Source organism: Punica granatum, chromosome 7 (assembly GCF_007655135.1).
Source record: "Punica granatum isolate Tunisia-2019 chromosome 7, ASM765513v2, whole genome shotgun sequence".
NCBI classification, from domain to species: domain Eukaryota; kingdom Viridiplantae; phylum Streptophyta; class Magnoliopsida; order Myrtales; family Lythraceae; genus Punica; species Punica granatum.
The window spans coordinates 6,026,435-6,039,629 of NC_045133.1; the positions used below are offsets into that span (position 1 = coordinate 6,026,435).

At 39.3% G+C, this 13,195-nt stretch overlaps 3 protein-coding genes across 7 annotated transcripts; 1 reads left to right on the top strand and 2 right to left on the bottom strand.

The window, feature by feature from the left end:
• Positions 1-339: 339 nt before the first annotated feature.
• Positions 340-2,611, top strand: LOC116215299 (probable pectinesterase 53). Of its 5 annotated transcripts, none has more exons than XM_031550952.1 (5): positions 340-815; positions 936-1,125; positions 1,649-1,852; positions 1,985-2,190; positions 2,347-2,611. In XM_031550952.1, the coding sequence occupies exons 1-5, from the start codon at positions 379-381 to the stop codon at positions 2,498-2,500; spliced, it is 1,191 nt and encodes a 396-aa protein (XP_031406812.1). In that variant the 5' UTR covers positions 340-378; the 3' UTR covers positions 2,501-2,611. The 5 variants fall into 5 exon arrangements, with proteins under 5 accessions (XP_031406812.1, XP_031406813.1, XP_031406810.1 ...); XM_031550953.1 differs by having other exon boundaries at positions 341-815; positions 1,945-2,190; XM_031550950.1 differs by having other exon boundaries at positions 342-815; positions 1,955-2,190.
• Positions 2,612-3,599: 988 nt separating this feature from the next.
• On the bottom strand, positions 3,600-5,132 carry LOC116215300 (nifU-like protein 1, chloroplastic). Its single transcript, XM_031550955.1, has 3 exons — positions 4,721-5,132; positions 4,233-4,369; positions 3,600-4,120 (listed from the first exon to the last, which is right to left on the bottom strand). Exons 1-3 carry the CDS (start codon positions 5,064-5,066, stop codon positions 3,932-3,934), a joined length of 672 nt encoding a protein of 223 aa, XP_031406815.1. The 5' UTR covers positions 5,067-5,132; the 3' UTR covers positions 3,600-3,931.
• Positions 5,133-12,635: 7,503 nt separating this feature from the next.
• Positions 12,636-13,179, bottom strand: LOC116213733. The gene is made up of 2 exons (XM_031548777.1): positions 13,114-13,179; positions 12,636-13,025 (listed from the first exon to the last, which is right to left on the bottom strand). The coding sequence occupies exons 1-2, from the start codon at positions 13,177-13,179 to the stop codon at positions 12,636-12,638; spliced, it is 456 nt and encodes a 151-aa protein (XP_031404637.1).
• Between the last annotated feature and the right edge of the window lie 16 nt (positions 13,180-13,195).

The following is a 13,195-nucleotide window of genomic DNA, read 5'->3' on the forward strand; positions in this document are numbered from 1 at the left end:
TTGCAATCCAAAATTGTCAATTGCAATTGTAGGGAGACTGAGTTCGGACTGTATTTTTTATTCCGATTATAATGGAGAACCATGAGAGTACTAAAATGTAGAATTCTCAATCCTACTAGCTAATGAAAGGGCACCGAATAGTCCCACCTTAAAAAGTGACATGCAACATATTGGCTGATATAAACGTCACCGCTGATGTCGCACCTCTTTCTCAGTTTGGCTTCAATATTTATAGTAATCATGAGAATATGTGAGGCTAATATTGTAAATTTACTCGACAAAAGATATTCCACTTTCATTTTCCATGCAATGTTATATGTCCTATGATATCATTCTCTTTGCTTCCACCACCATTTTATATTCCTACATACACACCAAATGCATGCAAGCTCAGCTATAACACTCACACAGCCAATGGCCTCACCACTCTCCTATTCCTACTTCTCCCTCATCTTCTTCCTTCTAATCTCTTTGCTCGGTACCTCGTCGTCGGCATCGTCTTCTACTAGTTCTCATCGATTGTTGACTCCTGAGAGAGCTAACGCTGACAGGTTCAAGCAATGGCTGGCTTGGAATGTCAAAAACCACCGCCAAAAGAGCGCTTTGAGGTCAGAGCTTGCAGCGGCTCAATTAGCCCCGAACACGACCTGGGGAGCTCTTGACTGGCAGCTCAGGAAAGCCGAGGAAAACACGGTTGAAGTGACGGTGAGCCAAGATGGTACCGGAGATTATAAGTCCGTCAAAGAGGCCCTTGATACGATCCCCCTTTTCAACACGAGGAGAGTGATAGTCAAGATCAAGCCCGGGGTCTACTGGTAGGCACGCTATTCCTTGGTCTGTCGTTTCATCCAATCAACAGTTTCGAAAAATTCATAGTCGCCTCATGATCGGGAAAGGTTTCATTATATGACTTTATGTGTGGGGGAGTGGCCCAGGGAAAAGATCAGCATCCCTAGAGCTCTCCCCTTTGTGACATTTTTTGGGGACGCTTCCGACCCACCAACCATCACCGGGAACGACACCGCATCAGTCACGGGAAGCGGCGGCACACCGCTAAGGACATTCCAGAGTGCGACAGTCGTAGTGGACGCCAATTATTTTGTGGCCATCAACATTAGGTTTGAGGTATACATTTTCAATTATTAGTAAGCTTTGCTATATCATATGGACAGTAACGCATGTGAGATTGTGAGAAGAAAACAGAACAAACGAATTGTCAGGATTACAATAATAAAGACTAAATATAAATCATGAATTAATTGAAAAAAATAAAAGAAAAGAAAGATTCTGGTCGGAAATGAATGGATCAGAGAATGAAGACAGATAAAGATTCCATTCTCTGGTCAGGAACAAGCCTCAAGTTTCCAAACGAAACAGCCCTGCCATCTAGTGGCCGGGCCACATACAGTTCAAATCGGGCAATCTTGTTCTTTGAGGGATCGGACTAGTTCCGATCTATTTTGACCGTCAGATCAACTTCTTCTAATAGGGTCTACAGCACAAAAATTTGATCTAGGGGTCGTGGAAAGGAGGGCCTGTTCTTGAGGGAAAGGTAGAATTATCCGATTGGTAATTAGCATAGATTATGAGAGTATCAGAGTTAGGGGTATTGGGCTTGTTAAACACTTCTTTTGATGTTAATGTGCAGAATACCGCTCCGCACGAGGTTGGATTCAGAGGGCAACAGGCGGTGGCTCTACGCGTATCGGGCAACAAGGCCGCATTCTACAACTGCAGCTTCATTGGGTCACAGGACACACTCTATGACCACAAGGGCCTCCACTATTTCAACCACTGCTTCATCCAAGGCTCTGTTGATTTCATTTTCGGGTACGGGAGGTCACTATATGAGGTAATTAATCAGTTCCTAGTCCATAACAACTGCGACGACTTGTCGAGGCCGGATACCTGCTGAAAAACCCGATCTGATCTATTTATGATAAGGATGATACAGAACTGTTATTTGAACTCTGTTGCAAAGAAGGTGGCCTCTGTGACGGCACAGAAACGTACAGAATCGTCAATGGCAAGCGGGTTCTCCTTCAAGAACAGCACCGTGACAGGTACTGGACTCATCTACCTCGGAAGGGCTTGGGGAGACTATTCGAGGGTCGTCTTCTCGTACACTTTCATGGACAAGCTCGTCCTTCCCCAGGGTTGGAGCGATTGGGGCAAGCCCAAGCGCGACCCGTAAGTTTACCCATTCTCACTTCAAGACAGACTCCCAGTAACATGTCCATTATTTTCTACGATCGGCATCAATATCCGATCACAAATAGAGGGCGATATCGCCTTCAACTTGCTACCATCAAATTAATTTCTTTCATTGCTTGAATGTTTTGGAAGCAGAAGAGTGTACTATGGAGAATACAACTGCAGGGGGCCCGGAGCTAACACGACAGGAAGAGTGGCATGGGCAAGGATTCTATCTGATGAAGAAGCTCAGCCCTTCCTCGGAACCTACTACATCGACGGAGACTCTTGGCTTTTAAGCCCTTAAAATCGAACCTCAACTATAATGTAACAACAACATAAGGCCTGTCAATTCATGTGTTGTGGTAAATCGTCTGAATAAATTATCCGCAAATTGATGTCGTCGATTAAGATCTTTCTGGCTACTTATTTGACTAATTGCTACCAGAGTCGAGCCCTCCGCCACACGACATGAGATTCAAGAAAGATTTAGACGAACCAAATCTAAGCCTGGAAGAAACTCACAAACAGTAGAGAAGAATGCTTTTGAATTTGACTGTCAATTCGACAAGAGTTCAACAGTGGTCATGCTTTTGCCACTACGAACATTTGATAAGTACGACTTTATTTATTTCTATACATATCGAGGGGTATGCGTACGTATTCATTACCAAAGTCAGATGACTCTACAGCCAGATGGAACTACTCGCTATCTCCCATTTCTGGAAATCTTCATAGCCGATATCCTCAGGTCCGCGAACGATCAACTCAGGTTTCCCACCAGAAAATCTCCTTCCCCGAATTTGCTTCGGATTCTTACTGCTGAAACAGATCTCGCCCCCATTTGGTGCCTGACTGAGCATAAGATCCGCATCACAGCACCTTATCAGCGCCTCAAGCAACAGGAGCAATGATGCCATGCCTCCCCAACTCCTTAGATAAATTAAAGTAAGAAGCAGAAAATAATCTATCGAAACCTCGAACTCTTTGAGAGTTTCGCCTTGGGGGCATAATAAAAGATTTCGGGCATGATTGGCTGGGGAAGTCGAGGGTATTAATTCGTGCAGGAAACGTTAAAAGGCAATTAAGTCTTTAAGTTGGTCATCCGAAGAATCCATCCATGTTTGACCCCAGTCAACAGAGCGTTTAACAACTCCCTCCGCTGCTTTTCTTCTTTGACCTCCAAACCTCTGCCCTTCAAGCAACTCCTAAGCCCACAGAGTCATTATGCTAATTCGTTTCATCAACACGAGATATCATCATGAGTACATAATGACTGGCGACATTCCAAACATTGTCTTTTCCAGACGTTATCGACTTATGGAGCAGGTACGATATCAAGACTAACAACTTCATTAGTGTAAGTGAAAGTTCCGACTACCATTTAAGCCACAACCACCGAAGAGTTCCTATTGGGTCGAAATCTTGTACTAAAACTTAGTTAAGAGCGTATTTTACAAGCTTTGCCCTCCATGTCGTTGCTATAATTTATGCTTCTACCTTTCACAAAGTGCCTAGCACGACTCAAAGATAAAAACTTATCCTGAGATCTTTCAGGAAGTAAGAATGACAAAGAAATATGGAAAGGTAAGCACTTTATTTTGATCAATACAGGTTTTGATGATATTTTTAGATGCTTCCTTTTCAAAGGACAAATATTAAACTATCATCACCGTGAGAGACATAAAACTTCGGATATCGAAAAATCTATGCATACACCAACCTTCTCATGGACAAGCTAGTCCGTGAGGACAACGTTGGTGATATCTGGGAACTTCTCCTTAATTGCTGCTTTGATTCCCGATCCAATGGACTCAGGTCCCACATACTTGACGAGGCACTCCACGCCTTCAACCGATAATACTTCGACTGACCCACCATAGTTCTTAATAGCCGGCCTCAGTATGTCGAGGTGGCGATTCACTGCCTGCATTTAAACAGGATAATATTATATTTTCACATGCAATCAAAATCAAAATCTCTATTAATTTGGAACTTGAGCAAAGCACTTCGGAGTGAAGGTTTCAGTCTCTTCTCACCTCAGCAGTGGTCTCGTTAACTTCCTCATCATACACCTGCCTAATGTCTTTGATTGCGTCCGCGAACTTCTCTTTCAGAACCCTTTCGATTCCCATCTGCATTGTAGTAGTCGAACTGGGACAGCTCCCGCATGCCCCTGTTGATCAATTCAACATTAGACCAATCCGACGGTTCGATAAAACTCAACCTTTACCAATTCTTCTGCTTAACAAATTACAGATAGACAAACAATGATTCTTAACATACTAATAAGATAATATCCTAACGAATTATCGTCCCGTGGAACGAGCAAGGCCGAATAAAACTTGAATTGAACGAGGGGATGCAATTCAATTCTTCCTTGCAATTCTTGTCCTCAACGGAAATCTCCATGAATTCTTCGAAATTCAGCAAATTTATTCTCAAAGAGCACATTGGGCGCTTCCATGATCCATCAATGGATGATGAGATTAGAATTGAAATGAAGAGCTGAGCTATGAGTACTAACCCTGAAGCTGGAGTGAGACGATGCCGTCCTCAACCGACACGACGTCGACGTTCCCGCCGTCGGCAATCAGATACGGCCTCACGTCCTCGAGAACCAGGTCGACGTTCTGGACTGTGAGCTCGAACTTCTGGGCGGAGTAAAGTCCAGGAGAAGGACTGGAGGAGGCGGCGGCGCCCGAGTCCGAGGCCCTGATAGCCGTCCTCGTCTTGATGGACAGCCGTCTCCGGGGCCCCACTCCAATTCCTGCTGGAATTCGGCGTGGTGGGTGCCGGGAGGATTTGGTCGGGGTCGCCGGAGAAGGCGACGGAGTTACGGGCAGCCTAGTTACGGTGAGGGAAGACGCCATCGTTGGTCCTCTCTTCTGGCTGGGGTTACCTTAGAACGGGGACGAACGGGGAGCGGGTGAGTTAGGGAGTGACTAGCAATTTTGGACAAGTACAGGGGTGAAAGTGAAATTTCAAATATCTTGTGGCTAATAATTTATTGACTTTTTTTTTTGGTTAATAAATTAGAGATGAATGAACATGTTGAAAAGATAAATCAGTTTCTATATTACAATTCATAGTGTTAAAAATGAAAATTGTTGAGTGACTTTACATCATCGTTTTACTAGAAGAATCAACATAAAAGTCGAAACACAGAAATGTGATAGCTCCATTTAATAATTCTCATCTCCTGATAAGACATCTTCAGTTACTTGAATCAATCCATTTGATAACTCTTAGTTCCAAATGAATTGACTTTTCAATTTTTGTTCAAAGAACATATATTATATTTTATTGATGTTATATACGACGAATGTTAGAAATATATAATAAAAATTTATCGAAAATTAAAAGTTTGCTTGATAATCGAAAGAACTCTTCAAAATATGTAATATTCTTTAACTTCCACGCTCTAAATTCTCTATAAATACCAATAAAATTCATTTTATTCATCGTTTTCTTATTTACTATGTTTTTTTTCTACACACCTATACGATGACTCCACCACTTTTCATAAGCATTAATACATATTACAATATTACGATTTTTCTATAAGTGTATTATGTGCTTTATATGTTTAGAGTACGCGTTTGTTGATTGTCGTCATGATTTTACTTACGTGGACTGTCTTCTTTTTTTACCTATATTTATTTATAAGTCATATAAGTTAATTATTTGGTAAAAAAAGATTTTAAAAAAATACCATGCAACGCGCGTGTCTCAATTAGTATGTAATAAATTCTACATAATATATATATATATATATATATATTGATAATTGGCAGGTATCACATCAAATATTACTAAAACTTATCATAATATAGAGTTCATTAATAAAAAAAACATTGAGATATATTATCCCACGCGAAAAAATTTTAAAAATAATAATAAGTTTATAAAGGTTTGGATCTATCAATATATCAGTTTAAGTTTTTGGATTGCATATTAGCTCAAGTCCGTCTAGGTCCAAATAGAAATTTTACATGGTATTAAAGCTGATTACGCTTTAACGAGCACTTGTGAAATTTTCGATTTCTATTATATTTAGAATTAATAAAAATTTAACATTGAAAGTTGGGTCAAAGTGAAAAGAAAGAAAATAGTGGACTAGCAGGAGAGCATTACCCCAAAAATTCTGGAACGAGAGATTTAGGGAGTTTTTCACGCTCGTTAATGAAGAACTCATCAGACTTCATTGTATCCGGGAAGAAAAAAAAATCTTTGTCTTAACCTTTTAACAGTGGTGTAGGGTTGAATGATTCTCTTTGAAAAGCGTGTCATCTGCACTTCGAAATTCCTCATCGCAGTTCATATTCGTGTTCTTCATCAACCGTCTTCAAAATTCATCTTCTTTCCCGGTTCGTCCAATCCATCACGACCCTCGATCATCGCAAGGTACGTCCCCAACATTCACATCTTAATATATTAACATTTAAACATTGCCTTGAAACTGATGAAGTCACCCCCATGCTTGTACGTTTTTATTAGAAGACTGGACCAGTACGTCGAATAACTTTTGGAATACATCATCTTCGTACTCCGGGATGGACCATCGAAGCGAACTTAACTTGCCAAATGAATTGGTGCGATTCGTCATGTGATCGAAAGGGGCCACCAATTCTTATCAGGAAAAAAAAAAAAAAAAAAAAAAGAGGCCGCCAATTGATTGTTTCCCTAGATGGATGAGCTATTCCTTCCGGGTTACATATTTATTATTCTCCTTCGATGTAGCTCGCAAAATCGACTGATCCAGGACCACTGATATTTCTCTTTAGAAAAACCTCAAAAGGAGAAAAAGAAATAGGGCAATGGATTCATATTCTCGGACCGGCGTGCCATAACGAGCTAGAGATCCAAAAAGATTTAAACCTCATTTGCCAATAATACTACGCGTATGTTTGAACCTAAGATTGAATTGGGTTTGGTATGCCAGTAACATCGCTCAAACTCGGTTTCGAGAAATTTTTTGTGCAAATTAGAATGGTTTCGAGCAGCTTTTGCGCAAATTGATGAGGTATGTATGCGATGATCATACATAACGAAAGCATTTTCACCTGGACAACTACTGTATGCCCTTTTCAGTAATTTTACAATTCAAGACTCTTCGCATGTATTAAGAATTTTTTGATATAATTATTCCGGGTTTAATGAGGCTAGCTAAACTAATTGCAGATGGACCATCAAAAGAACAAAAGAGAAACAAGTAGTTAATTACACGTCGTATGTGTTTACAAGCCAGCCATTCAAACCCAATAGGGTTGGCCGGATGAAATAAAGGCGCGATATCTTTACAGGATTCAAGTTCAAGTCATCCTAAATCATGCAAGTGAGTTAATACCTATTGGACCACCTGCATGCATGGTCTATGCGGTTGGCCTGATATGTTCCGTTGTAAGGTGTTCGTATGGACTTGTGAACTAGTTGGACAAAAATCCATACATCTTTCATTATTTTAAAAAAAAAAAAACACTGTCTAGATAAACAACCTTTCAATCTGCATTGATGCCTTGCCAACCAGCTGTCCCCCAGTCAGATCAAATCACTAGTCATAGTGGGATAACTAAGGTTGAGAATTAATTATAATTCCACATTAAAAAAATACGAATGAAAATTTATTAATTTATATGAAATTTGGATATCAATTTTTATTAATTTGAGTTTTTAAGTGAATATGAACTCAAGTCCATATAAGCTCAATGGAAATTTAATATGGTATCAGAGTATAGGTTATGCATATACGTATCCACGCGCATATGCGCATACATCGATGTGGTTCAAACCAAGGAAAAGAACAAACAAAGACATTCGCTTAAACAACGTTGTACAGAGATCCATGTGAACAAATTAATCTCGTATAGTTCCTATTCCATTGGTCCCATTCAATTAATTGATAGTGAGAAGGATGCTAGTTTATTAGCTGGAAATTAGTAAGATTTTTGTTATTATTTTCTTTTCAGTAGACGAAGTACAATAACTGATATATTATAGTTGGGAATATACAATACATAGTATCCTAATTTAGTTTATAAGTTTTGGCTAGTCATGTATAACATCATATCTTCGTGCATTAATGCCTACTTAACTGAAATGTGCTTATTATATTCGGACTGCCTGTGATGGTTAATAATATGTATATATATAGGTTAATATATATTCTCAAGAGCTACTTTAAAATATTAAAATAGAATTTTAAGATGCTATGATTCCATTCCCAATCCAAATCCATGAATCCTCTGCCATTTTTACATGGAAACTAGATTTCGATGAACTTTTTGGGCGAGACTAGGATGTATAGGGACTTTTGCTTTCATTGAGGCCTAACGGAGTGGCGGCCTCAATCAAGACCCGAAAACCTTGACTTTGATTAGGGTTATCCGGTGACAATTACCAGTTTACTGAAAATGGTCCACGAGTTTTTATGTCGATGAGGTTGATCGACGCGGTCCAAAGGAAAAGGCCAAATGAAAATGCATATGCTGTACAAGGTGATCCAATGTGAACAAACCAATCTCGTATTAGTTCCTATTCCCTTGGTCCCTTTCAATTAATGAATAGTAGTATGTATGTGCTAGTTAATTAGATGCATTAGCAAGATTTCTGTCATTATTTTCTTCTCGATGAAGAAAAGTTAGTTCAATAATTGATTGGTTAAAACCCATTGCCTGTAAAGGCGACCACGATGATTGAGGAGCCTCGTCGCAATAACGCGAGGCGGGTCCACAATGCTGCATCAAATATGTAATGTCCCAACCGCTGAAAAGAGATAAGTCTTTGGGTTAGTTGAGAATAATCAATACAAAGCATCCCAATATAGTTAAATCACTTTTTAGCTAGTCATGTATCATTGTTACGTTATTTGTAATGTGGAAATTAATGCAAGGTTAAGTAATGCTAGCTACTACACCCACGCGTTACACGGAATTGTTATTTTATCAAAAAAAAATTATATTAGTTTGTGTAGAATTTAAAATTTTATCTCATACATTGTTTGATTTATCATCATCATCATTATCCCCTCATCGGTTATCCTACTCGGGAAAAGTTGTGAAAACATTGGATATATATAATTTATTTTTCTCCTTAACAATTATCCCATTTGGTGAAATTTGTGAAAATTTGGTATATAATAATAATAATTATGATTTTTCACGATCCCAACATTGGAACTGCCTATGGAAAACGACACAAAAAGTCATGACATATGTTGTTTTCCACCACACCAAGAAGGGATCAAACCTTAAGCCGGGAATGGGGGGCCGCATACTCTTCACGGCATGTTGTAAGGACCGACGCAAGATATCAATCACATGTGATTATTAATATAGTGAAGCCATGTTAATGCAATACCTGAATAATAAACGCCTCCCTTCTAAAAGCTAAGCCGTCATCTCTAATTGAGCTTTGAATGGAAATTCCAAACAAATTGAACACGTTGATTATAGCCAAGTCTTCTATGTTGACTGATGTCCCTAAAAGACAACTTTGGTCTGAGAGTTTCAATCAACCCTTTCTACTAACACTTTCTAGTGGTTTGTGCATTCATGAGACTAACATATGTTATATAAGAATGGCTAGTAATCGTCATGATATATAAACCTAATTTAAATCAGGAATTAAGTTCTGAATTTTTTACCCATGGCGGGAATTTTGCATGGTTCGCTTGGAGCTAAAAGCAAGAAACGTTTGAATCCAGTGAACATGTAACGAGAAGTATGAGGTATCTTGAAGCTGGGCACTTAAAACCCATTGCCTGTAAAGGCGACCACGATGATTGAGGAGTATCGTCGCAATAACGCAAGGCGGGTCCACAATACTGCATCAAATATGTAATGTCCCAATCGCTGAAAAGATATAAGTCTTTGGGTGAGAATTTAGATTGATATTGCAGATTTTACAGGGCTTGTGGTCATGATGAATATTGTCATGTGCTCAGATTTAAGATTAAGAAGTTGATTTGACAAGGACACCTAAAGTCCTTTGTCCACAGTGAACCTCTTCATGATCGCGAACATAGGGACGCATGCGGGGATACTCTATGAGGAGTGATTTATTAAAGTTGTTAAGCTATTATCACAATTTATTGTCTTTTCCCTTTTGCTTGTTAGACAGTTTGCAATACATGTTGTGATGACATTTTGATTGATGAACATATATTTGGTTTATGAAGTGGTTATTGTGGTTCGCTAACTCTTCATGGACAGAAAAGCGATGCGCTTGGACATCTCCCTTCACCGAGAGCTATGCTTCTGACAATGATCACATCCGATAACCACGGGCCAAACTCGATAACCAAGGGTCTCCATCACGCCGCCCGATAACCAAGGGCAAAACCCAATAACCAAGGGTCTCGATTGAGTCCAATAACCAATGACTATATCCCGATAACCAAGGATGGGGCAACGCTTGATAACCAAAAGGCTACACTAAAATGAGTTCGATAACCAAGGACCACGTCTCAATAACCAAGGGACGATGCTCGAGAACCAAGAGCAAAGCTTTCCTTGGCAGAAGCAACAACGCTCGATAACCAAGAGCGAGGCTTTCCTTTGCGGAAGCAATAACGTTCAATAACCAAGAATAGAGTCTTCCTTCGCAGAAGCAACAATGTTTGATAATCAAGAGCGGGTTTTTTTTTTTCACAGAATTAAACAAGTGATACAAAGTCTATCTTCGCGTCAAGACATTGCTTACAACATGATAACGGTAGTTGTGAATTGATTCCCTTCCCGCGACCTCTCGAGCTTATGGGAGAGGGGGGCTATGTTAGGGATCGGAAAATCGACCCGTCCCATTCGTCTTACAATTATGGGTCCACCTTAACACACCCAAATTGGTAATTAAATCCTCAATAAGGGTATTTCTCTACCTACATCTCTTTTATATCTATCGATATCCTTAATTTATCTCTAGAATGTTTAATCAATATTTTTATGAGATATTATACTATCTTTAACTTTATATTTGGCACGTATATCTACTTGTTGTATGCAATTGAATATTTGATACAGATTATAATATCTCAATACGGATATCCCGTACATCTCTGTAAATACTTCTCCAAGTATCTCTAAACTCTAAATTCAATTTTCTATTATTTCTCATACACACTCTCATTTAAGTATCAGAACACACTCGTATTTAAGTATGAGAGAGGAAAATCGATATTCCCTCTCGATCTCCCATTTTGCAGGTTGTTCGTGTGGTGATTCATGGAGACTCGAGGCTTGTGACTTGTACATGATCAAGACTCGATTTTTCACGACCCAACAAAACTGAATAACAAGATAAAGTTGCTTTATCATTGTTTTTGTTAGACATTATAATTTTATTTTAGGTGTAAGGATTAAAATTTTTGTTGGGCCCTTTTTTTTTTGGTCATTTGTCTCTTTCCAAAGAAAAAACAAAAGCTGATCGTGGTTACTCCAAATTTAGAAATGGACAATGCTTGAACTAAAGTGATGGGTCCCCTATCCCATCAAACATTTAATATAAATCAAGGACCACCACACTGAGCTAAAATAAATGTTTTTCCTCTACCTCAAAGTACGAACCCAACGAATAAGGCTAAATTAATGGCACACCGCAAGTAAATCACTCTGGGGAAAAAAAAAAACAGAGGTGCTTCAAAACTTATTAGATATCAAATTTCAAATAACTTCGAACGCATTGGAAAATATATATATATATATATATATCAACATAGATTCGCAAGTTAGATTAGTTGGTTTGGCTGAGTCGTAGCCATGGGCCAGCTTCTCGAAGAAGTCGTGGATTTGGGATTCGAAAATTGAGTAAGACGTAGATGCTAAAATAGTTCCAATTGTGGATGCATACAATAGAAAATCGCGTTGTAGAATAGAACAAGCTAAGAATTCAACTGATATGCAAATGCCCTATTTTACTGCATGAGAACAATTAAGACCAATTTGCTTTTTGTTTGGTTTTCGCATTGGATATAATCACTTGACTTTTTGCGTTTATTCGATGCAATAGTAAATTAAAAGATTGAAAATATGCTTGATTCAATGTCGGCAAGGGGTCATGATTGAGAATTTGCCATCTTACCGTCGCACAGATCTTAGAATTGAGACCCATCAAAAACTTCGCAATTTTGGGAAGTAAAAATTTTTTCAACTCTGTTTAATTTAATTTGTTACCAGATAAAGGTAGCCGATATTTTGAAGAGAGAGGGGCTCGCCAATTACCTTTATTTGACTTACCTTAATATTTTTTTTTTAAGAGGGAGGGATCCACCAGTGCCTTTCTCTATCTTTCTTATGAGACCCACAATTGAAGTTGAAGGTGGCCTGCTTCGTCTTTGCTATGTTATAATTTCAGTTGCTACCGACAGCAAGAAAAAAAAAAAACTAACAAGTCAAATAAAGGCAACCGGTGAATCCTTTCTTCTTCAAAATATCGGTCTCCTTTGTCTAGTAGCAAGTTAAATTAAGCAGAGTTGAAAAATCTTTTACTTCCCAAACAGAATCTATGTGCAACTTTTCGATTTCCTTGTTTCTGGCCGCGTTCTTGGCAGCTCCAGATGTACATCCTCTGCAGGTACACACAGAAGGCTCAAGGTATCCCTCAAGTTCATCGCACAGCCTCTTCAGTTCGGCGAAATAACTTAGAACAGAACACCCTCCTTTCTTGAGATTACTGATGTCCGCCTTGATCAGCCGTACTCTTGGTGCATTGCCCTGGGAGAATTGCTGCTTCAATTCCTCCCACATCACAGCAGCAGTTTGTGTATATGCAGCCGCTCCTTGCAAGCTTTGCTCTGTCGAGTTGGTGATCCATAGCATGATCATGGAATTGTTTGACTTCCATATATCAAAATTCAGGACTGGATTCATCCGGCTGCTTCATTGAGCCATCAATGGACCCGATTTTGTTCTTAGCCTAGAGAACCCTGAGCACTGCCTGAGACCAAGCGTGGTAGGTCTCTCCATTGAGAACCACGGTGACAAGAGCCATGCCCGGATTATCTGAG